Source organism: Microcaecilia unicolor, chromosome 9 (assembly GCF_901765095.1).
Source record: "Microcaecilia unicolor chromosome 9, aMicUni1.1, whole genome shotgun sequence".
Taxonomy (NCBI): domain Eukaryota; kingdom Metazoa; phylum Chordata; class Amphibia; order Gymnophiona; family Siphonopidae; genus Microcaecilia; species Microcaecilia unicolor.
The window spans coordinates 71,116,444-71,142,918 of record NC_044039.1 but is presented as its reverse complement, the minus strand read 5'-3'; the positions used below and the strand labels follow the sequence as shown (position 1 = coordinate 71,142,918).

The window sequence follows — 26,475 nt, the reverse complement described above, 5'->3', positions numbered from 1 at the left end:
GTTCCTCCTTGGAATGGTTCAGTTCATTGTTTTTTTGCTAGAGCACCTTATTTGCAATACAAGTCAAGGCGGTTTACAATAAAATTTAGAAACTAACTCCAAAAATAATAAGAAAAGGGCACCATCCAAGCAGATACCACACTCAAACACTAAGAAAGTATTACAAGTTTCTTTCCACAATCAGCTTTTTAAGACTATAAATTGATATAGCAGGTTTGACAACCCATATAGGCCTCTCACGATCTGCTGAAAACAGTACTGAAAAACTGTGTTTTTAGGTTCCTCCTGAATTTCTTGTAGGAAATTTTTGAGCATACAGTAAGTATAATGGAAGAGCGTTCCAAAGAGAAGGTGCTAAAATGCAAACAAGTTAGATGCCACATTCTGGTGGAACACTGTATGAATGATATAACGCCATTCTTTAGACATGGAAACCTTTGGCTATATATTTAAAACATGATTTGTAGTCACATTGACATTCTCGATCCGGTTCAATCCGGTTTTCGCCCTCTACACTCGACAGAAACGGCACTCTCTAAAGTCTGTAATGACCTGTTCCTTGCCAAATCCAGAGGCCACTACTCCATCCTCATCCTCCTTGATCTATCCGCTGCTTTTGATACTGTCAATCATGACACTGTCCTCATTTGGGTTCCAGGGTTCTGTCCTCTCCTGGTTCTTCTCCTATCTCTCCCACCGCACCTTCAGAGTACACTCTCATGGATCTTCCTCCACCCCCATCCCGCTCTCTGTTGGAGTTCCCCAGGGATCTGTCCTTGGACCCCTTTTTTTTTCAATCTACACCTCTTCCCTGGGCTCACTGATCTCATCTCATGGTTTCCAGTATCATCTTTATGCTGATGACACCCAGCTATATCTCTCCACACCAGACATCACCGCGGAGACCCAGGCCAAGGTATCGGCCTGCTTATCCGACATTGCTGCATGGATGTCCAACTGCCACCTGAAACTGAACATGTCCAAGATCGAGCTTATCATCTTTCCACCAAAACCCACTTCCTCCACTCTCTATCTCAGTTCATGGCACCCTCATCCTCCCCGTTTCATCTGCCCACAACCTCGGAGTCATCTTCGACTCCTCCCTCTCTGCGTATATCCAGCAGATAGCCAAGACCTGTCGCTTCTTTCTCTTTAACATCAGCAAAATTCGCCCTTTCCTCTCTGAGCACACCACCCGTACTCTCGTCCACGCTCTCATTACCTCTCGCCTTGACTACTGCAACCTACTTCTTACTGGCCTCCCACTCAGAAAATCTAGACTGCCCCTATTTGACTGACTGTACATTTGTCCTTTAGATTGTAAGCTCCTTTGAGCAGGGACTGTCCTTCTATGTTAAATTGTACAGCGCTGCGTAACCCTAGTAGCGCTTTAGAAATGTCAAGCAGTAGTAGTAGTATAATGGCTCAAGGCAGCCAGTGTCTTATACCCTTTGATATCCACAGTAAACTACGTTTATGTCTCTGTATAGCATCTCCCTTTTTAAAAAAAATATTTTAGTATTGTTTTTTCCATAATTGTTTTTATAGTTCTATTTATTTGAGCATGTGATGTATTTCTTTAATGAAACATCATTTTGTATACGTTTTTACTTAAAAAAATTAATAAAAAAGATTTGACCGCAAATAAAAGGTGTTACACAAAGCTGCTATTCCTGGTGGATTCCCAACTAGCATGGGTAGGACCAGGGAGAGCTAGTCTGGTCATTTAACGAACAAAGGCTCATCTCTGGGTTCATTGTAGCATTGAAATCCACTATGCATCAAATAGGCATTATCAACCTACTATCCCACCTGAGTCACCAATGAGGAACAGAACCTGTGATTGTAACCATTTGTAGATATTACATAGCGTCAGTTTTCTCCCCTGTGCCACTTTTAATGCTAGGACATATCTCCCATTAGGATGTGTTAATGCTTTGTGCAGTTTCCAATCTAGGCCTTTCTTAATTAACATTGAGACCATCTCATACTGCTGCTATCACCTCCCCCATTCAGTGCCTTCACAATTTTTTTGTGTTCAAAGTCTGATAAATGTATCTCTTGTAATAGTTCAGTATTGGCTTTCTGCTTCTTCAAATAATTGAGTATTTTCATACTTTTCATTGGGCAATTAATTGAAACATGCAATTCCATTACAGTCTCAATACATTCACATTCTTCATTACATATATTACTATTTTTGTTGTTTGAATCACCAAGGCCCCAGCCTCACCCTGGTGATTAATTTCATACCCATCTTCACATCCACAGTGTCTTCATAGAACACCTCATTCTGTCTCCTAACATCAGTGACCTCTAATTGTTCCTTGTGTCAAAATTTACTGCTTTTGTGTGTTTTCCCACACCTCCCCTCTTTCCCCATATAAGTACATAAGTATTGCCATACTGGGAAAGACCAAAGGTCCATCAAGCCCAGCATCCTGTTTCCAACAGTGGCCAATCCAGGTCACAAATACCTGGCAAGATCCCAAAAAAGTACAAAACATTCCATACTGCTAATTCCAGAAATAGTGGATTCTCCCCAAGTCCATTTAATAATGGTCTACAAACATTTTCTTTAGGAAGCCGTCCAAACCTTTTAAAAACTCCGCTAAACTAACCGCCTTTACCACATTCTCTGGCAACGAATTCCAGAGTTTAATTACATGTTGAGTGAAGAAATATTTTCTCCGATTCATTTTAAATTTACAACATTGTAGCTTCATCGCATGCCCCCTAGTCCTAGTATTTTTTGGAAAGCATAAACAGACGCTTCACATCTACCCGTTCCACTCCATTCATTATTTTATAGACCTCTATCATATCTACTACTACTACTACTACTATTTAACATTTCTAGAGCGCTACAAAGTGTACGCAGCGTCAGCCGCCTTCTCTGCAAGCTGAAGAGCCCTAGCCGCTTTAGCCTTTCCTCATAGGGATGTCGTCCCATCCCCTTTATCTTTTTCGTCGCCCTTCTCTGCACCTTTTATGATTCCACTGTATCTTTTTTGAGATACGGCAACCAGAATTGAACACAATATCCGAGGTGTGGTTGCACCATGGTGCGATACAAAGGCATTATAACATCCTCATTTTTGTTTTCCATTCCTTTCCTAATAATACCTAACATTCTATTTGCTTTCTTAGCCGCAGCAGCGCACTAAGCAGAAGGTTTCAATGTATCATCGACGACACCTAGATCCCTTTCTTGGTCCGTGACTCCTAAAGTGGAACTTTGCATGACGTAGCTATAATTCGGGTTCCTCTTTCCCACATGCATCATTTTGCACTTGCTCACATTAAATGTCATCTGCCATTTAGACGCCCAGTCTAAATGGCATAACTCGCATCCTTTTGTCACGTCCATACAGACACTTACATAACCATCCATCTCCCCTCTACTTCCTACCACCCCTTCCTCCTCCCTTTCATTCACTCAACCCTTTTCCACTCACCCTCCCTCATTCCCCTTACCTCTGCTTGTCCAGTATTCCCAATCTATACCTTTTCTCTCATGGCAACATTGTGGAGCTTTCCCCATCCCTTTCTGACTTTTCTTCTGTATCTCTGCATGACCAGGTTCAGACTTAGAACCATTCATTACTCACTCAGTAGGTCGACCCTTGTGTCTACTTAAACTACTAACCATAGTTTCTTGCAAATTTCAGATTCCTTAAGGGTCAACTCAGGTGAGTAGAACACATCTGGTGGAGGGGTCCCTCTCCCTCCAAACTTCAGACTTCCAAAGATAACTGAAAATGTATGCAATGTTGCAGTATTGTCTAGAGTCTGTAGTTCGTAATGTAATACAAAGAAAATCATGACTCTAGAATATAAATTTTCAAAAGATGTGCTTAAATGTGGAGAAAAACCCTCAGAAACCCGTGACTAAACAGTCTCAGGTTTAGAGCGGGGTTACTGATTTTTAAGTAACTCACGCCTAGATTCTATCATCGGGAAAAAAACTCCACTTAAATATTTGTTGATTATTACAGCTTATATGTCTGTCCGCTTATTGTATCTTGTTGTATCAAGCATACAAAATGTGGTTCTAAACAATTGCCTCTTGATATTAGCTTACAGCAATACTTTAACAAATGTAAAGAAAACACTCTTATCTTAATGTCCAACGGGGGCCGCTGCCGTTTCTCCTTTACAACAAGGCTTCCTCAGGAACTGAGTGTTAAATTACGATGCTGTAATCCTGTAAAAATCAAGAATTAAAATGAGAACAAAAGAGAACCTAAAAATGTATACAATGCACCAAGGCAAAGGCTCTTGAATAGGCTTACAGCATCAAACAACAATGGTAACTTTAGATGTTTGCTCACTATATACCTCCATCCCCCAAGATGATGCTTTAAAAACAGTACAACAAATACTTGAAAATAGGGAGAGACCACATCAGATCCCAACTGATTTTTTGTTAACTCTTACAAGGATTGCTATGAAAGAAAATTATTTTGTATTTAACAACAAATTCTACTTACAAACCAGTGGAGTTGCAATGGGAGCTACATTTGCTCCCTCCATTGCCAATCTTTACATGTCAGAATTTGAGAAAGAATGGATTTATTATTCTCCTTTCTCTGAAGCCATCATCACGTGGTGGCGTTACATTGACGACATTTTCATGCTTTGGGGAGGCTCATCCACAGAGCTTAAAAACTTTATGGTATGGCTCAACAGTTGTTGTGACAACATCCAATTTACTGAACAACATTCTACCGAATCAATTCATTATCTTGATGTAGAAGTAAGATTAGCACATGGTCAATTTGTTACTAGGGTTTACAAGAAAAGCACGGACAGGAACACATTTCTTCACAGTTCGAGCTGTCACCCAGTACATTTAAAGAACAGTCTACCTTATTCTCAAATGTTGAGACTAAGACGTATTTGCACAGATTTTTCCACTTTCAAACAACAAGCCAAGAAATTAGCAGACGATTTGGCTGACAGAGGTTATTCAAGATCTACACTTCATAAAGCATATCAAAGAGCCAAATATAACAACAGAGAATTACTATTAACTACTACAACTCAAGACAAGAACAAGGAAGAAATTTGCACGATGGTCATGCAATACAATGAGGATAGTCCGTCTGTAGCCAGACTGATCAAAAACAGATGGGACATTGTACAATCAATCCCTGCCTTTAGGAACAGCAATTTACGGATTGCTTATGCCAGACGCAACAATATCAAAGAGCTGATCAGTCCAGCAGATCTTAAGCTCACGACTATATCAAACAAAACACGATTGCAAGGTCATTTCAGATGTGGCCTTTGCCCTATCTGTTTCATCACTAAGCAGATTAAACAAATATATATCCCTAAGATTAAAAAATACCATGTCTTTCGATGTTTCACTAATTGTCTATCAGACCATGTTGTCTACGTAATCAGCTGTCCCTGCAAGAAATTATATGTCGGGATGACTACTAGAGCGCTGAAAATAAGAATATTGGAACATCGATCCAATATTCGGAGACAAATTATCAAAGAGCCTATGGTACAACACTGTATGGTCAACAATCACAAATTTGAAGATCTCCAATGTTTTGTCATCGATAGAATAGACGCATCACACAGAGGAGGAGATCGTAAGTTGAAATTACGGAGAAGAGAGGCTGAGTGGATTTTTAATTTGGATTCCTTAGAACCCAACGGTCTTAATAGTTCCATAGACTGGCATGTTTTCTATTAGTCTATCAGTGAATTTTCCCTAAACCACCAGCTTTTTAGCAATGACAGCTGATTAAGATCTCTATAAATGTCAGCTGACACACTAAAGACGCCGAGACGCCATTTTGAAAAGATTGGTGCTCCGCTTAGCTGTAAGCCTATTCAAGAGCCTTTGCCTTGGTGCATTGTATACATTTTTAGGTTCTCTTTTGTTCTCATTTTAATTCTTGATTTTTACAGGATTACAGCATCGTAATTTAACACTCAGTTCCTGAGGAAGCCTTGTTGTAAAGGAGAAACGGCAGCGGCCCCCGTTGGACATTAAGATAAGAGTGTTTTCTTTACATTTGTTAAAGTATTGCTGTAAGCTAATATCAAGAGGCAATTGTTTAGAACCACATTTTGTATGCTTGATACAACAAGATACAATAAGCGGACAGACATATAAGCTGTAATAATCAACAAATATTTAAGTGGAGTTTTTTTCCCGATGATAGAATCTAGGCGTGAGTTACTTAAAAATCAGTAACCCCGCTCTAAACCTGAGACTGTTTAGTCCCGGGTTTCTGAGGGTTTTTCTCCACATTTAAGCACATCTTTTGATAATTTATATTCTAGAGTCCTGATTTTCTTTGTATTCCAAAGATAACTTTCTCATATAAATCTTATCTGGTTTAGGCGAAGATGGAATATCTTTCTAGACTGCTTCGGCTGAATTCCAATATATCACACCTCCTCTTTACTCTGAGGTTTTGCTACCATGGTTCCATTTTGTGAAGCAATCCCATCTTTCAGCTGAACACTTTGTTATAGGTTTTTCTGGCAAAATCAACACTTCCTTAGTCTCTGCAGCAGATGAATCCAGAAACTGGTGAGCTGTGTCCATCTACCAGCAGGTGGAAGTAGAGAATACTGTATTGAAGACAGGATACTGGACAGCTAGCCCCTCAGTCAGTCAGCAAGTTGTGGACAGCTCCTGGATTCCTAGTGTTTTGGGGAGCTCCTGGGCTAGTCCCTAACCAGTTGAGCCAGAGGGTGTTTGGCTAAGCAGAGCCATCCTTGGGGCGTACTTGTTATTCCAAGTCCCTGCCTCACCCTGGGTTTCCTCTCCTCTCGGTTTTCTCTATCCTGGTTTGCCTGTCTGAGCTGTAGCCTTCATCACACACACAATAACTCTTTACAGCCGGGTAACCAGTTTGGGGGGGGGGGGGGGGGGGGAGAACCCTGTGGGGATTTCTCTTGAGCTTGGGGAAGATCTAGAGAAGATAATGAAGGATTTGGGTGACTCCTAATCTCAGCAACTCCTGGAGGATAAGGCCAAGGCCACTCCGTGGTCTGGGGCATCAAGGCCTCGGCTTTGGGAGGCCGGTGGTTCTATCCAGGTCGAGCGTCTGCAGCATTCCAGCATCTCACATTCCAACTGTCCTCTTCTTTTCGAGGTGATGATAGGCCCTTGGGCACCACTGCTTGGCAGGGAGCTGCAGAGCGTTTGTCCCAATGATGGGGAGCTGGTCCACTCTTCTGTGCTCAGAGTAGGGGGTCTCCCAACTCTCTTCTACAAAGTGTGGGTGTTGGATATTGTCAGAGACAGTTACAGGCTAGAATTCTTATCTCCTGTCAGAGAATTTTTCTTGGGAGTCTCGGTGCACCATGGCATTCAAAAGATTGGCGGTCAAGGCCACATCGCAGTCTCTGTTAGATCTGGGGGCGGTGGTTCCAGTGGTACACTTCAAGGCTGGTATTCCATTTATTTTGTCATGCCCAGAAAAGGGGGGTTCTTTCCATCCCTTCCTCAATCTCAGGATGGTCCCAATTCCTGAAGGTCCGGCATTTCCGCATGGAAACACTGTGGTCAGTGGTAGCAGCAGTGCATCCGGGAGAGTTTCTTAAACTCTGGACCTCAAGGAGGCTCATTTGCTTCCCTATTTGGCCTCTGCATCAGCTGTACCTTCATTTTGCGGTTCTGGGGTGCCACTTTCAGTTTCGGGCCATGCCTTTTGACCAGTACTGCTGCCCTCACCTTCTCCAAGGTGGTGGTGGTGGGGTGATGGGACTTGATATACCGCCTTTCTGTGGTTTTTCAACTACATTCAAAGTGGTTTACATAGTATATACAGGTACTTATTTGTACTTGGGGCAATAGAGGGTTAAGTGTCTTGTCCAGAGTCACAAGGACCTGCAGTGGGAATCAAACCCAGTTTCCCAGGATCAAAGTCCACTGCACTAACCATTAGGCTACTCCTCCATGGGCATTCCTGTAGAAGGAAGGCATTCGGGTTCATTAGTATTTTGACAACTGGTTATTCCGCAGAGCATCGGAACAGGAGAATCTCTTTGCCACCGACCGGGACCTGGTGCTCTTGCAGTCTCTGGGCTGGGTGATCAGCTTTCTAAAAGGTCACACCTTGGACTATCTGGGTGTCCAATTTGACATGGCACAGGGCCGGGTCGTCTTGCCGGAGGGCAAGCAGGTTAAGCTTCAAATTCAGGTGCGCAACATGTTGCAGTTGGCGAGTTCCTGAGCCTGGGTCTATGTTCAGGTTTTGGGCTTCATGGCGGCCACTCTGGAAGTGGTGCCATGGGCGAGGGCATACATTCATCCTCAGCAGCATTCGCTGCTGTGTGGGTGATTGCCGATGTCTTGGGAGTATCTGCGGGAGCTTCCGTGGTTGTCCTTGGTGCGGTGCAGCATGAGCTGGTGGCTTCATGACCCCAACTTGCAGTGAGTAATGCCATTGGTCTCTTCAGTGGGTCATGGTGGTTTTGCGCAGGAATGTTGGACTGTGATGGAGCGGTGTGGCCCATCAATTGGCTGGAGCTGCGAGCTGTGATGAACACCTTATGGACTTTCCAGGACTTGCTCGCAGATAAGGTGGTTTGCGTTCTGTCAGATAGCACAATAGTAGTGGCGTATATCAATCAGCATGGTGGCACACAGAGGTGCGCAGCCTCCTGGAGCGGGTGGAAGCTATGTTGTGCCTGTCAGCGGCACATATTGCGGGTCAGTGCAATATGCAGATGGACTTTCTCAGTCGCACTCTGCTGGATTCTGCGGAATGGGAGCTGTCCACAGAGGCATTTCTCCAGTTATGCTGGAGGTGGGGAACACCGTAGCTCGACCTAATGGCGATACAGGAGAACTTCAAGGTGGCCAGATTCTTCAGCAGAAAAAAAGAGCTCTGCTCTGCAGGGTTGGATGCCCTGCTTCAGGTCTGGCAGCGCTTCTTTACATATTCCCTCAGTGGCCCTTGATTGGGCATGTGCTTCTCAGGATCGGTCACCTTCAGGAGGCTGGTCATTCTGGTGGCTCTAGATTGACCATGGCATCCTTGGTATGTGGACTTGATCCGTCTGTTGGTGGATGCACCCTTTCGGCTTCCAGTATTGCCCGACCTGCTGCATCAGGATCCGGTTTAGATGGAGGATCCCTCCCGATTTGGCCTTACGGCCTGGCTCGAGAGGTCGAGACTGAGAAGGAAGGGCTATTCAGACGCAGTGATCGCTACTGTGCTTCGGGTAGGAAGTGGTCTACTATGACAGCGTATGCTTGTGTGTGGTGTACCTTTGAGGCGTGGTGTGCGGCCCACGCATGGTCACTGTTGCTGGCGTCGGTACCATAGCTGTTGGCCTTTTTGCAGGAAAGTCTGAAGAATGGGTTGGCCTATAATTCTCTCTGGGTTTAGGTGGTGGTTCTGGCCTGTTACAGGTGGCGCATGTTGGGTTCTTTGCTAGATGTTCATCCAGATGTGGTGCATTTTTTTGCAGAGGGGGGTGTCACCTTCGACCTCTGCTTCACTGGCCGTGCCCCTGCCTGGATTCTGAATCTAGTGCTCAAATTTCTGCAGAGGGTGCTCTTCGAGCCTTTGCGCAGGACTACGGACAAAGATCTTACCCTCAAAGTGGTATTTTTGTTGGCTATGGTGTCAGGGCACCAGGTCTCAGAGATCCATGCGTATCCATGCGTTTCTTCAGTTTTCATTGTCTGAGATGACTTTACATATGTTCCTGTGTTTTTTTAAATTTTTTTACCAAAGGTCATCTCGGCATTTAATCTCAATCAGCTTCTTTCTCCCTTCGTTTTGGAGGGAAGATTATCCAGAGAATTTTGTGAGACTTTGGCTTTTGAATGTTTGGCGGGTTCTCCTTCGTTATTTGCAGATGTCTAATGAGTTCTGGTGTTCAGATAATCTATTTGTGCTCTTGTTGGGGCCTCAGCGGAGCAATGCAGCGTCAAAGGTGAATATAGCTCGTTGGATCAAGGACGCAGTTTCTTCGGCATATATTTTCGAGGTCCATTCCATGCGGGCACAAGCAGCCTTGTGAGCTAAAATATGTGTGCTGTCTCTGGAGGAGATCTGTTGGGAGGCTAGTTGGGCCTCTATGCATATTTTTTCAAAGCATTATAGATTGGATGTGTCTGCGTGGGTGGATGCTAGTTTTGGAGCTGCGGTTCTGTCTCGGGGAGCGGCGGCTTCCCACCTTCTTCAGGGATTGCTTTTATTATATCCCACTAGTTTCTGGATTCATCTGCTGCACAGGCTAAGGATGGTAAAATTATACCTTACCTGATAATTTTCTTTTCTTTAGTTGCTGCAGATGAATCCAGGATTCCTCCCTTTCTGCCACCTTTTTGTCTGGTTGATTTGTTGCCAGGATCTCTGTTGTGGCTGATTTATTTTTCTAGCACAGTTGATTAAAAGAAAAAAAAAAAAGACAAGAGGACAGGAACTCAATTCCATTCCTAACTGGTTTGCTACATTTATTGCTTTGTGAGGAAGGCTTCCAGGCTGTTTGCTCTTGGTTCTGCTTTGTGATGAGACATATACTGACTGACTGACTGAGGGGCTGGCAGTCTGGTATCACTGTGTTCAGTACAGTATTGTCTATCTCCACCTTCTGGTAGATGGACACAACCCACCAGTTTCTGGATTCATCTGCTGTAACTAAAGGAAAGAAAATGATCAGGTAAGGCATAGTTTTACCATCTCAGACAGGATTTTCCTCAGTATCGTCTCTCTCTCACCTTTATCTTAAGATCTATCAAATTCTTATGACAAGACCTCTAAAGCCTTTCTGTCCTCTTTCGATCTTCCTTCTATGTCTCATGTGGCTAAGGGGTTGTCTCTTCCCTTAAGCCACTCTCACCTCATACAGACCTATTACCTGCCCATCTTCTTCTGCGTTTTCTGTGTCCACCCTTGTCTATTTTCCACTCAATGCCAGCCTGTCAAAGTCTTGATATCTGGAAGCAGGCAGTAGTGCATCCACATCTTAAGAATAACCAGGCAGAGCACTCCTCCATAGATATTTATAGACCAATTTCCAACCCCCCTTTTGTTTCCAAAGTGGTAGAGAAATTTGTAGCAGCTCAGTTAATTTACAGTCTAGAAAAAACAAATGACCTACATCCGTGTCAAGCTGGATTCTGTATCCCACCAGTCAACTGAGCAAACTCTTCTTGGTCTTATTAATTACACCAGATTAATCATCCATGCAGGGAAAGTTGTTCTTCTCTCCCTTAATTTATCAACTGCTTTTGACCTGGTCAGTCACAGTGCACTTCTGAATATCTCTGTAAATGCTTGTTCATGGTTTGTCATATCTCACTAATCATTCATTTGTTGTCCATTATTCTAATACCTCATCTATTGCTTGACTGTTATCTTGTGTACCTCAAGGTTCTTTTTTAGGTTCTATACTTTTTAATGTCTTTCTTGTCCCCCTTGCTTCAGTTTCTAGGTCTTACTTTTCTTTCATACATGCTGATATCAGATTCTCTCTGCCCTTGACTTATACTTCTGTACAACTATTACTGCAGTATCTGCTTAACTAGATAAGATTGGGTTGTTGTTTTTTTTTTTTTTGAGGATGAACTGAATTTAATCAGTGCCAAGTCAGATGCCATCATTTTTTCTTGCCATGATTTATATCCCACTCTACCTGTCCCAACTATTTAGAGAATTCCACTCCCATTTAGTCTGGGGGTTATGCTAGATAGTGGTTTAACTTTTCATACCCACATGTTTCAATCTGTTATTTCACTCTGACACAGTCACTCAGTACTCTTTCCTTGAATCCTTCTCCTTCAGTACCCTTCTTCTGGCCATTGTTATCTCTAAATTAGATTATTTTAATTTCCATTACCTCAGCCTTCCAACTATTCAACTATGTAGATTGAAACGTGTTTAAAATAAATTACTAAATACTTATTGTAAAAGATTTGACTATATTGCCCTGGTTTTTCAAACTGAACACTGGCTCCCTGTTGCCTATAGAATTCCCTTAAAAGTTTTAGTATTGAGTCACCAGATTCATCTTCAGGCCACCATTCTTAGCTAGTCTTCTCATATCTTTTATTCTCTTCACAGGACATTTCTTTCTTCACAACAACATCTCCTTGTTATGCCAACTTTTCTTCAGATTTGCCTGGACACTAGTAGAGAATCTAGCTTTGGTGTTCCTGCACCAACCCTTTGGAATAGTCTTCCTCTCTGTCTTACATTAGCATCATCTCTCAGTACGTTAAAATTTTTACTTAAAGTATTCTTCTTTGCAAAGGCTTTCCCTGATTCTCTAAACAAGTAATCTATCTCTTTTTTCTTTCTCCCTGTGCTTATGAACTTTAGGGCCAGGCCTTGAATAAGTGAATCCATGTTTACCTCCTGAGTTTTTCTTTCCTTTTACTTCCCTCTTGAAATACATTGTATCTTTATAGCCTCCCTCCTTATGTATTGTGTATGTACTTTGTCCATTTTCAATTCTAACCCCTTTCCTTTTTTCAGCCCAATTTAATAATTGTGAACCACTTAGAGTTATGCATTATAGGCAGATAACAACAAATGAACTTGCTTGCAGAGAGAGAGAACCCATTCGTCTGGACTGGTCCAGAGGAAGAGAGGTGACAGCATAGGGCCCAGGATATCCCTTCCTTTGGGTCTGAAGGAAGAGGAGGAGCAGGAGCAGCCTAGAGTAAGGGGCATCCCTTTTCCTATGCCCAAATGAGGAGCGATGACGGTCATGCCAATTCCTTTTTCTACCTTGATTGAAAGGAGAGAAAGGAAAGGAGGAAAACAGAACAGTACTGCTGATGTTAGGTAAGGAATGAGGCTTGAGGGGAACAGGGATGGAGAAAGAGCATTATACTCATCAAAAAATCTGCTGTAGAGGGGACTGAGGTGGAATGGAAAACTGCTGCTAGAACATCATCATTCTCTTTTCTTTCCACCCCTCAAGAAGGAATATTATCTGATGAGTAACTTTCTGTACACTATTGAAACTCTATGTGTTTTTCAACAGTACAATTATATAATTGTTTTAGGGAGAGGTGGAGTTGATTGCAATGAAGAAACCCAAAGAAAGAACTCGGCTTTTTGAACAGATAAGTAATTCATGGGAGCTTGCTGAAGAATATGAGGAAAAGAAAAAGATAATGCATCAAGCAGAGGAAGACGCACAGTTTAGCTACAACAAGAAAAAAAATGTAGCAGCTGAGCGCAAGCATGCAAAGCAAGAGAAAGAAGAGGTGAGGTTGAAAATTTAGTATATTTTTTTCTATAATTAGCGTTCTTTGTTTAAAAAATTTGACGGAGGTATATGTGTCTGCATACTGTATGTGATAGTGTAGATAGAGAATGATACCGCTGTAATATGTGGTAAATCTGTGGTAGCAGAAAAAAATTTAGCACGTTTACCCTCCCTCCCACAGTACCTCAAGCAATCTCCACAGGCCTGCAACAGGACCTTCTCTCTGCAGAGAGAAGGCCCAGGAGCAAGCGTGTGCAGATTGCTGTCTGTTGCATTAGAGCTCTGGGAGAGGGGGAGGAAGACAAAGTGCCATACCCATGGGGGGGATAAGGGACGCTGGATACGTGTGGGTGCTGGAGGGAAGGGAGGAAGGTGCAGTACCCATGGGGGCAGGAGGGGAGGGAGAGAGGTGCTGGACCCATGGGCAGGGAGGAAGGGAGAGAGGCACTGGACACAAGTGGGGCAGGGAGAGAAGCACTGGACCCATGGGAGGAGGTTGGAGGGAAGGGAGAGAAGCACTGGATCAATTGGGGGGGGGGGGAACTGGAGAGAAGGGAAAGGGGTGATGGACCTATGAGGGGAGTTGGAGGAAAGGGAGAGAGGCACTAGACCTATGGGGGGCTGGAGGGAAAGGAGAGAGGCGCTGAACCCATGGGGGGGCTGGAAGGAAAGGAGTGAGGCACTGGACCTATGGAGGGGGGCTGTGGTGCAGGAGAGAGGTGCTGAATCTGTGGGAGGGAAGCTAGAGAGGTGTTGGACCCTTGGCGCTGCTGGAGGGAATGGAGGAGAGATGCTGGACCTGCAGGGGGGAAGGGGAAGAGATGCTGAACCAAGGGGATGAAGGAAGAGGGTATGAAATACTGAACACACAGCGGAGGGAGGGAGGGAGGGAGACACATTGGTTTGGGAGAGGAAGAGAGAGGAGACAATGGACACAGGAAGGTATACAGAAACAGAGAGAAGATGATGGGATGGAGGAGAGCAAGGGACAGGAACACAAAGGGGAAATGTTGCATGCGGATGGTATATAGAGACAGAGTGGCAATGCCAGATGTGAGAAGGGGGTATTTGGACACATGGGGAAGATGCTAGATATGGGGGATAATAGGAACACAGAAGGAAGATGCTGGACTTGGCGGGGGGTGGGGGCATAGGGACAGAGAGGAGTAATGCTGGACACAGGTAGGTGGGATTGGGACATAGAGGGGTGATGATGAATTCGGGGAGATGGACACAGAGGAGATGTTGGACAGGGAAGTATAGGGACACACTCCCAAGACAATCTGCCACCTGAGGCAGGGATGAGATGCCTCCCGGCCACGGTCTGCCATCTCGCTTCTCTTCCTCATGATTATCTTCTTTCTCCGAGAACAAGCAGGCTGCTTGTTCTCACGACTGGGTTGACGACCATGGCAGCCCCCACCAGCAAGAAGAAAACTTTGCGGGCGGTCCCACACGCAGGGCACGCCCACCGCGCATGCGCGGCCGTCTTCCTGCCCTTGCGCGACCGTTCCCGCTCAGTTTTTTTCTATTCCGCGCTGGAGAGAGACGTGTTATCGTCTCTCTCTCTGTCAGCCCCGGAAACTGGATTGCGGCCTAGCCGCGGCTTTTTTTCTATTCGTGTACGTGTTTGCGTATTTTTTCTATCGCTTTAAAAAAAAAAAGAAGTTTCCTCTTCGTTCTCAGCCGCGAGGGCGCTTCGTCGCGGCCTTGTGGCCGCACGGTCGTTTTCTTTTCGAGTGTGCTTTTCACCGCCACCATCGAAGACTTTGACTTCGCCGACGCGATTTTTCCGTCGATGTCCTCGAAGGTCCCGAGCGGATTCAAAAAGTGTGGTCGGTGTGGCCGACAGATCTCGCAAACCGATACCCACGCTTGGTGCCTCCAGTGCCTCGGCCCGGAGCATAATACCAAGGCATGCACCTTGTGTCTCGGCTTAAGGAAGCGGACACAGGTGGCGAGGAAAGTTCTTCGGGACTGTCTTTTCGGAACTTGCGCCGGCCCTTCGACTTCGACGGCATCGGTGTCGACGGCCGGATCTTCGGTACCGGTACCGATGTCGACAAAATCGGCGCCGACTCTGGCACCGACCCCAGGAGTACATGTACTGTTGGCCCACCGGCCTGCCGGTGATGGCGGGAGTGAGCGGCCGCACGGGCAGTCGGCCCCGGCCACTCCCTCTACCCAGGGCCATCGGGACCGAACCCTGAACAAATATCTGGTCAAAGAAAAGTTCAGGATGCTTTCCTTGGGCACCCTTCTACCCATGATTCAGAAAGACGATTGGCTATGTTCCCTGGATTTAAAGGACGCTTATACTCACATCCCGATACTGCCAGCTCACAGACAATATCTCCGATTCCGTCTGGGGACACGGCACTTTCAGTATTGTGTGCTACCCTTTGGGCTCGCCTCTGCACCACGGGTGTTCACGAAGTGTCTCGTGGTGGTTGCGGCATATCTATGCAAGCTTGGGGGTGCACGTGTTCCCGTATCTTGACGATTGGCTGGTCAAGAGCACCTCAGAGGCAGGAGCTCTTCGGTCCATGCAGTGCACTATTCACCTTCTGGAGCTGCTGGGGTTTGTGATAATTTACCCGAAGTCCCATCTCCAGCCAGTCCAATCTCTGGAATTCATAGGAGCTCTGCTGAATTCTCAGACGGCTCAGGCCTTTCTTCTGTCCCTCGCTTCCCAGACCAGAGCGTCTCAGCAGGTCACAGCTCGGCAGATGTTGAGACTCCTGGATCATACGGCCTCCACAGTTCATGTGACTCCCATGGCTCGCCTTCACATGAGATCTGCTCAATGGACCCTAGCTTCCCAGTGGTGCCAAGCTACCGGGAATCTAGAAGATGTCATCCGCCTGTCTGCCAGTTGCCGCAATTCGCTGCACTGGTGGACGATTCGGACCATTTTGACCCTGGGACGTCCATTCCAAATTCTGCAGCCCACGAAGGTGCTGACGACGGATGCATCTCGCCTGGGGTGGGGAGCTCATGTCGATGGACTGTGGTCCCTCCAGGAACAAGATCTTCAGATCAACCTCCTGTAGCTCCGAGTGGTCTGGAACACACTGAAGGCCTTCAGAGATCGGCTGTCCTACCAAATTATCCAAATTCGGACAGACAATCAGGTTGCAATGTATTATATCAGCAAACAGGGGGGCACCGGATCTCGCCCCCTGTGTCAGGAAGCCGTCGGGATGTGGAGTTGGGCTTGCCAGTTCAGCATGCTTCTCCAAGCCACATACCTGGCAGGCATAAACAACAGTCTGGCCGACAGGCTGAGCAGAGTCATGCAACCGCACGAGTGGTCGCTCCATTCCGGAGTGGTACGCAAGATCTTCCGAGAGTGGGGCACCCCCTCGGTGGACCTTTTCGCCTCTCAGACCAACCACAAGCTGCCTCGGTTCTGTTCCAGACTACAGGCGCACGGCAGACTGGCGTCGGATGCCTTTCTCCTTCATTGGGGGAACGGCCTCCTGTATGCTTATCCTCCCATACCTTTAGTGGGGAAGACCTTGCTGAAGCTCAAGCAAGACCACGGCACCATGATTCTGATAGCGCCTTTTTGGCCCCGTCAGATCTGGTTCCCTCTACTTCTGGAGTTGTCTTCTGAAGAACTGTGGAGATTGGAGTGTTTTCCGACTCTCATTTCGCAGAACGACGGAGCGCTTCTGCACCCCAACCTTCAGTCTCTGGCTCTCACGGCCTGGATGTTGAGGGCGTAGATTTTGCTTCGTTGGGTTTGTCTGAGGGTGTCTCCGGGTCTTGCTTGCCTCTAGAAAGGATTCCACTAAAAAGAGTTACTTTTTCAAGTGGAGGAGGTTTGTCATTTGGTGTGAGAGCAAGGCCCTAGAACCTCGTTCTTGCCCTGCACAGAACCTGCTTGAATACCTTCTGCACTTATCAGAGTCTGGTCTCAAGACCAACTCAGTAAGGAATCACCTCAGTGCGATTAGTGCTTACCATCATCGTGTAGAGGGTAAAGCCATCTCTGGAGAGCCTTTAGTTGTTCGTTTTATGAGAGGCTTGCTTTTGTCAAGGCCTCCTGTCAAGCCTCCTGCAGTGTCATGGGATCTCAACGTCGTCCTCACCTAGCTGATGAAACCTCCTTTTGAGCCACTGAATTCTTGCCATCTGAAGTACTTGACCTGGAAGGTAATTTTCTTGGTGGCAGTTACTTCAGGTCGTAGAGTCAGTGAGCTGCAGGCCCTGGTAGCTCATGCTCCTTTTACCAAATTTCATCATAACAGAGTAGTACTCCGCACTCACCCTGAGTTCCTGCCAAAGGTGGTGTCGGAGTTCCATCTTAACCAGTCAATTGTCTTGCCAACATTCTTTCCCAGACCGCATACCCGCCCTGCTGAACGTCAGTTGCACACATTGGACTGCAAGCGAGCGTTGGCCTTCTATCTGGAGCGGACACAGCCCCACAGACAGTCCGCCCAATTGTTTATTTCTTTCGACCCCAATAGGAAGGGTGTCGCTGTCGGGAAATGCACCATCTCCAATTGGCTAGCAGATTGCATTTCCTTCACTTACGCCCAGGCTGGGCTGGCTCTTGAGGGTCATGTCACGGCTCATAGTGTTAGAGCCATGGCAGCGTCAGTGGCCCACTTGAAGTCAGCCACTATTGAAGAGATTTGCAAAGCTGCGACGTGGTCATCTGTCCACACATTCACATCACATTACTGCCTCCAGCAGGATACCCGACGCGACAGTCGGTTCGGGCAGTCGGTGCTGCAGAATCTGTTTGGGGTTTGAATCCAACTCCACCCTCCAGGACCCGATTTTATTCTGTTCAGGCTGCACTCTCAGTTGTTCTTCGTAGGTCAATTTCTGTTATGCCCTCGCCGTTGCGAGGTTCAATTGACCTGGGTTCTTGTTTTGAGTGAGCCTGAGAGCTAGGGATACCCCAGTTGTGAGAACAAGCAGCCTGCTTGTTCTTGGAGACAGCGAATGATACATACCTGTAGCAGGTGTTCTCCGAGGACAGCAGGCTGATTGTTCTCACCTACCCTCCCTCCTCCCCTTTGGAGTTGCGTTTTACTCATTCCTTTGCTTGTCATTCAACTGAGCGGGAACGGTCGCGCATGGGTGGGAAGACGGCCGCGCATGCGCGGTGGGCATGCCCTGCGTGTGGGACCGCCCACGAAGTTTTCTTCCGGTTGGTGGGGGCTGCCTTGGACGTCAACCCAGTCGTGAGAACAATCAGCCTGCTGTCCTCGGAGAACACCTTATACAGGTATGTATCATTCGCTTTCTCCGAGGACAAGCAGACCATAATTCTCACAATTGGGTAACCTGGTCCTGCGTTGCCTGGTCCGGAGTTTATGACAAGCTTTACAAAAGCTTTGTGGAGTGCGAGACATGCTCCACCACACATGCACGAGTGCCTTCCTGCCCGCTGCGAGAGCGCAGTTGTAGCAGTTCTTTTTCTGACCATAGCCCTGCTAACTGTCCTCTATCTTCGGATGAAGAAGTGGACCCGGGTTGCTAAATAAAGAGTCCCAGTTGTCCCAGTCTTGGAGGCCCAGTTTTGCTTTTTTGTCTGTAAGGATTCAGCAGGGAAATGTAACACTTCCTTCAATAATTCCCTCGGAGGCAACAGCTGCAACTTATGAAAATTCAAAAATCAAAGGTTACAAGCCTGTAAAGAATTCTCAACCTGCTCTATTTAAACTGGGTATCTATGAAGTCCTTAGTCAGTCTTACTCTCCCTTATTTTAAAACTTTAATATTTTTGTCCAGATTTTTAATTTTCCCTTTATTTTCCTGCACAACTGCATCCACTGTAGAAACTCGTGATGACACATTTTCAATAGCTTTGTCCACTTGGTACATTTTGCTACTCAGTTGTGTCAGCTTAGTTATTGCCTTTCATATTGGAGGCAAGGATAACTTCAGCTACAGCCCCTGTTGATTCAGATGATTCAAACACCAGCTCAGAGTTCACCGCAGTGGTTTCATGCCCGGATATAGTGTGCAATGAGGGTAAATCTGCTGGCAGTTAAAATTTAATAACCTCTAATACCTTCTGGGTTCCAACTGAAATACTTTCTGGTATTCTAATTCAATAATTATGATATATTTTATACCAGTCCATCCAATGTTATAAGTAATTTTTTTGTTTTTTATTATGAAGTGCTCAGTGTGTTAGAGTGCCAAATTCTAGGTTCCACTGAACCGGCTTAGAGCACTACTAATAGTATATACATCATTGGACTGGGTCCTACCTCCCTTCCACTGTGCTGATTCTTATGCATATGTCTTTATAAAACAATTAAGACTTTTTTTATCTTATCGCAGGTCCTGGTGCTCTGTCTCTCTGTTAGTGCTGCCGGTACTGTGTATGTGCTCAATCTGTGCTCTAAAATTCTGCTGAAAGGATCATGTCAGCTGTTAAACTGATCTCTTATCTGTTCTCTACGCGGTGACATGTTTCGCCTCGAAGGCATCCTCAGGAGAACATACTCTATAAATACAAGTAATCATTAACAAAATCTTAGTACATAGGCTTATCCACACTGTCCCGTTATTATCACGCCGTACTTTTATTCTGTTTTACCTTATGTGTGTGCTAACTGCTTCCTCTCGGTCTGCCCGTGGGAATCTTGATGTTCAGCCTTCTCCCTGTTCCCGAGACGCCGGCCAATGCTCAGAGCTGCTGTATTTAAAGGTCTGCTTAATTAAACTGCCCTGCTCTCATTGGTTCTACCCTTTTTGTACTCAAATGAGCCACAGTTTCTTTATTAAGCCCATTAGGGTAAATGGTCTCCCACTCATATATGAATCTTTGTTCCCTTTGTGTTAGAATTTTGGATATATCTCCTCCTCTTGGTAAATGCATATGCATAAGCACTACATATTTCAGATCCTAATAATTGCGTGCGTATTGGATCAAATGATCCACTAGCAGGACATCGCGCTTTTGAATCCGTAGATTGTTCAAATGCTCTTCTATGCGTTGTTTTATTTTTTATACCACTTGCGGCAAGGACATTGTATTGCATACACTACTTGTGAGGTGTTACTGTCTGTATTTATTTAGATTGAACCTCCTGCCTGTTTTGGAGTTGATAACATATTGAATCTCCATTGCATGCGGACAATATATGCAGGCATTACATCTATGATGCCCCTTCTGTTCTTGGGATTATGTCTGCTGTAACGTGGCGAGATATTCACCCATATTTTTGCCTCAAGTATATGTTATTAAAGGCTTTTGCATAAATTGTTTGTGCACACTTAAAACGGACCACACATAGTCTCCCAGATAATTCAAAAATAACTGGCCCATGAAAAATCTTTAAAACGAGTGTTACATACTCCTAGTGAGACTCGGCATCTCTGTTCTAATATTCTTCCAAAAACCTTATTCACAACCAGCAGAATCCACTTTACATACCTTGAACTGCAGAATAAGCTCTCTTGTTTTGCTTGGACTTCACAAAAAACCACAGGAAGTCTTCTCGGCTTTGCTTCTATCCTCCCACCCATTTGGACCTTGCTGTCTGAAAGTGAACGCTCTCTTCATGGATAGCGAACTGTATTTGTTATCAACCGTAATGGTAATCACCATTACGATACTTTGTAAGCCACATTGAGCCTGCAAATAGGTGGGAAAATGTGGGGTATAAATGCAACAAATAATATTATTTCTTTTTTGTTATGAGCAAGCTAACCGCATTTCCCCTGGAAAGTTAAGTGTTCACACCCTCTGTCATGTCCATGGCCGTGACCACCCTCAGACTTACCTGACTTCTGGGGGTCAGCATGTGTGCTGGCTTCTGTCTGTCACTGTGTTAGTTTTGTTTCTGTCTCTGTGTGCTGATTACTTCACTAGACCTCACCTGTGTGGGCTATGCCTCTCTGGGAAGCCAGTATCCAAGATGGCTCCCACCTATTCTGTTCCAGCTTCCAAGATGGCTCCTGCTTGTCTTTCCTGTGTGTTCACTCCCTATGGTTTCCTGCTTCTGTCCTGTTCTGGGTGACATCATCAGGGAGGGCCTTGATAAGGAAGTGCTGTTCTGGCATTCAGGGCCTTTGCATTGATATGCCAAAAGGTCGTCAGGTTAGTGAGAGTTCTGTTGCGCTGCTGCTTATCCTGTCTCTGGGCTTTTGCCCATCTACTATTTGTGTCTGTGGACTGCTAGTCCTTCCGTGTGGGCTCCTGCCCTTCTGCCTTGTGTCTGTGGACTGCTAGTGCTTCCGTGTGGGCTCCTGCCCGTCTGGTTTGTGTCTGTGGACTGCTAGTCCTTCTGTGGCCTTACCTGGTGTTTGGAGCTGCGGAAGCTTCAGCCAGTGTTTGTTTCCCTGCCTGTGTTTGGAGCTACTGAAGCTTCAATATTGAGTCTGCTAGTTCCTGGTTTATTCTACTGTCTGCCACCTGCCCTAAGACTCTGTTAGCTCCTGGTTTACTCTTCTGCCTGCTGCCAGCCCTAGACTCTGTTAGCTCCTGGTTTTCTCTTTTGCCTGCTGCCAGCCCTAAGACTCTGTTAGCTCCTGGTTTACTCTTCTGCCTGCTGCCAGCCCTAAGACTCTGTTAGCTCCTGGTTTACTCTCCTGCCTGCTGCCAGCCCCAAGACTCTGCTAGTATCCTGGTTTATTCTACTGTTGCTACCTAGCTAGTGTTTATCCTGAGTGTATATCCTGAATCCTGCTTCTGCCTAGCTAGGGTATTTCCTGAACCCTGCTCCTGCCTAGCTAGTGTATTTCCTGAGTGTATATCCTGAATCCTGTTTGTACCAAGCTTGCTTGTATATCCTAGTCCTACCTTTGCCAAGCATGCATATATATCCCGAATCTTGCTTCTGCCCAGCTTGTGTGTTTCTGTCTGGTGTTTTGTAACACTAGGGGGCGCTGTGCTTATGACAACACAAAAGCCACCAGACACAATATGCGGTATATCGCTTTTATTGGTGATACATATGTGAATACATACACCAAGATACTTACAGCACCCGCAATTCAGTCAGCATCTGGGAAGACCACCAGGGAAACACTGGCTCTCCTCAGAGATTGCAGGGAAATACCCTTCACTGAACAAGGCGTTTCTATGTCCAGGCAAGCTTCTAAAGAAAGTCCCGTGCTCCCCCCTCTTTTATAGTATGAAACAAACACCTGTGCGTGTGAAGATGAGCTAGCTCATAACTCCCCCAGACCTGCATAGGCTGAAGGTGCCTTTCCAGACTTGCACAAGCTGGCATCCCTTAAACAACCAGCCTGTTTCCCATAACAGAGAATAACTCCCCCAGACCTGCACAGGCTGAAGGTGCCTTTCCCATACGTGCTGGCATCCCTTAAACAACTAGCCTGTTTCCCATAATAGAGAATATCAACACATAATTACAGCCAAAACATTCCACTCATTCCATCCCCAGCTGACCCTCAATCCCATGAATTACATGTTTCTTGCTAGTGGCTGCGCAGCAGCTTTCAGTCCTAGTCTAGTATTTAGCCTAGCTTCCCTCGTGTATCCCAGACCCAGGGTGGGTCCTCCGGATCTTCAGTTCCTGCCCTGTCCTGCAAGTCCTGCCGGCCACCTGAACTCAGGAGCTCAACTCCTGCGGAACGGTGGTCAAGCGCAGGTGAAGCTGTTCCTGTTCTACCTGTTCTAGTTGCCTGCCTCAGTTACTACTCTAGTCCAGTGTTCCAGTCCTGCTCTTCCTTGTATCCAGTTCCAGGGTGGTCTTGCCTGCCTCTGCTGCTCCTCGGCAGTGGTCCAAGGGCTCACGAATTCCGGTTCTGCCTTGAGAACCTGACAGAATGCAAAGGCCTGGACACCCTCTGAGTAGTCTCAACTTCTACAGCTGATTTGCAAGCCATTCCATATATGGATATCTGCAGGCTTTTACATGGTCCTAGCCGCACACTTTTTTGTTAAATGTGACTGCATAGACAATGCATTCATATCTGTTGGGAGATTTGGGAAATCTGTCCTTCAGAACTTGTTCACTTAACTTTTTTTTCCCCTCCACCCAGTGAAATCTCTGGGTTGCTTTTATATTGACCAGTCTAAATCTCAAAAAAAGAGCTTAAAAGGATATTTAAATAATAATAAACTCGTTTAACTTTACAGAATATCCTTACACGTTCCTGATGTGGCTAAATAATTATTAAACGGAGGAGAAAAAGCCTCACATTTTAAGAGAACACTCCGTCATTGGTAAACCAATATTAGGGAGGTCTCCTAAATCATCATGGGCAAAAACCTCCTTGTTATTCTAAAAGTATGGCTACTGCTCAAAATATTTCTGCAAGTAAACCGTCTATATATTTAATCGACGGATCATGCACTTATCTTTTTAGCTCAACAGTCTGTTAGACACCCTCCACGGCACGACTTTGGCCTAAGTTTCGAATCCTTCATCAGGGTCCGTGGTGTCTGACTTTCAAGATCTATTGAAAAAACAAACAACATCAGCTAATTTTCAGAACATAACTTCAAAAATTACAAAAATAAAGGATTCGAAAAATGGCTTGCGGTAGTGTAGGCGCGGGTTTTGGACGCACACCGATCCATTTTTAGTGCGCTTGTAAAAAGGCCTTTTTTAAATTTTTGCCAAAAGTGGACGTGCGGCAAAATGAAAATTGCCATGCGTCCATTTTGGGTCTGAGACCTTACTGCCAGCCATTAACCTAGTGGTAAAGACTCATGCGGTAACTGGGCGGTAATGACCTACGTGCACCAAATGCCACTTGGCATGCGTCTGTTAGGCACATCCGAAAATAAAAAAAATATTTTTCAGACGCGCGTATCGGACACGCTCCAAAAATAAATTACCGCAAGAGCCACGTGGTAGTCAGGCGGTAACTCGATTTTGACGCGCGTTGGGCACATGTAGACGCTTACACGGCTTAGTAAAAGGACCCCTTGGGGACCAAATGACTCTAGATGATCCAGTACCTCGAATCTACTGACCTGTACTGTATTGTTTTCTTATGTCTCCCCCCCTTTTTTTCATTTTTAAGATGCCTTTTGCCTCTTGTACGAATGTTGCATGAATGGTTACTTTCCTATTTTCTTTTTATTGATTTTCTTATGTAAACTGCTCTGTGATATTTTCAGTAAGGGTGGTATATTAAACTAAAATAAAACATATATGTACTGTCCTTCATAGCTATATGTTCTGCTTTTTATGCCATCTTTAATTATTTCTGCCAGTTTATGTAGCTATATTAAAATGAGAGCATTAATCTTAAGAAAAAACAAGCGGACTGAGCCTTTCAAGTATTAGAGGTTTCTGTAAAAAAATTAAAGCCTTCAGCTACCTTTTAAATACAGTGATATCTGCCATTAACCTCAAAGTGACAGGCAGCTGATTCCGTATAACAGGTCCTGCAATAACAAATGTAGAGCTCCTTGCCTCAGCAAAATGAGTTTTGAAATGGTAGGGATTGACAGCAGTTTCTTCTAATGGAAGTGCTCTCACTGGCCTATATAATTATCCAAGTAGATGTAAGAATATAACTTAGTAACATACTAGATGGCAGGTAAAGACCTGCATGGTCCATCCAGTCTGCCCAACTAGATATGGTATAACGTATGCGTACTTGATCTTGATCTGTCCTTGCATTATTCTGTAAAGCTTTATGAATCGATAGAATCTTGAATTTGAGTCTGTTTCACAAGCAGCCAAGGGGTGGGGGCGGTCCGCCCCGGGTGCACGCCGGTCAGCTTCGTTCGTTTCCATGCGCCCTCTGCCCCGGAACAAGTTACTTCCTGTTCCGGAGCAGAGGGAGCATGGAAACGAACGAATCTGAGTGGCGCGCGGCACCCCCCTCCCCCCCCCGCGGTGTGCACCTGGGAAGGGGGGGTTCTTTCGCCGGGGTTGGGGGGGGTGTCCTTTCGCTGGGGGGGGGGGGGCGCGCTGCACCGGGGGGGGGCGCTGCACCCGGGGGGGGGGGCGGGGGGTGCATCGGCGATCCGGCCCGGGTGTCAGCCCCCCCAGGAATGCCACTTGTTATATGATGGGATTTTTTTGGTGTACCAGTTAATAATCTGGTAGCTGAATTTTATACTTGCAGTTATACAGAGCCGGTGGTGGGAGGCGGGGCTGGTGGTTGGGAGGCGGGGATAGTGCTGGGCAGACTTATACGGTCTGTGCCAGAGCCGATGGTTGGAAGGCAGGGATAGTGCTGGACAGACTTATACGGTCTGTGCCCTGAAAATGACAGATACAAATCAAGGTAAGGTATACACAAAAAGTAGCACATATGAGTTTATCTTGTTGGGCAGACTGGATAGACCGTGCAGGTCTTTTTCTGCCGTCATCTACTATGTTACTATGTTATTAATGCAAGTTTTCTTTGGAGAAGATGGTAGGTCATGCTGCTTAATCATGCTATATGTATCACTAGACATTTTCCTATTCTATATATGATGCCCATAGCTTGGTGTTCAATTGTATGCCTATTTGTAGAATACAACTAGTTGTGCACATAACTTAAGTAATTGGTGCTCAATTGGCAGTACCTATCAATAATTAGCTTTAACAAGAACTAATTGGCATGCGAAACTGCTTTACGTCCCTATTCTATAAAGTTAGCGCTAAAATTCTACAGTGCACAATTGCAGAAGGGGTGCATGCATGGGCGGGTCATAGGCATGACTAACCATTGCGCACATTGGTCATAGAATAGTGTCATGCACCCAAGCACTAACATTTAGTCACTCCTGCTGTCGTCACAGCACAAGTGTTCACAACTAAATGTTGATGTGTAAATGCTTATGCTAGTATTTTGTAGCAGAATCTGGCCACTCAAATGCTGTTATATAATTCATTTATTAGCCCGGTATCAATATTATATTTAATGGAGGGTGTTCTTCATAAACAATCTCTTTTTTTACCCAACTCCAAATCTTTCTTATCGCTATTCTTACGTAAATCTCAGGGGGTACTGAGTAATGGATCTGTCAGATAACCATGTCACCACCATTCAGGCTATATATATGAGCCAGGCATTATTCTTATGGTGGGCATGTATTCCTCATTGATCCATACTTTTAATATTTAGACTTTTACCCGTCATTTTAAACTCAAGTACTTTATCTTATAATAAAAGTCCACTTAGCTTAGCTTATCTGAATCTTCCATTCTTTTTTTCTTTATTTCTTTTTTTGTATATCTTTTGCTGTCCGGCCGCTGCTGCTTCTCCTGTTGAATGGCGGCGGCCGCTACAAAGGGAAAAGAAGCGATGGATGTTTTTGGACCCGGCCCAGGTCATTCGCAAATGCCCGAGTCTTGGGGTGCA

General features: G+C 45.3%; 1 protein-coding gene across 1 annotated transcript in view; it reads left to right on the top strand.

The window, feature by feature from the left end:
- SMC1B (structural maintenance of chromosomes 1B) overlaps positions 1 to 26,475 on the top strand; it is a 1,336,696-nt gene that overhangs the window by 201,725 nt on the left and 1,108,496 nt on the right. The window contains exon 4 of the mRNA XM_030213853.1: positions 13,010 to 13,213. Coding sequence (XP_030069713.1) covers positions 13,010 to 13,213 — 204 coding nt within the window. The remainder of the gene's footprint in view (positions 1 to 13,009; positions 13,214 to 26,475) is intronic.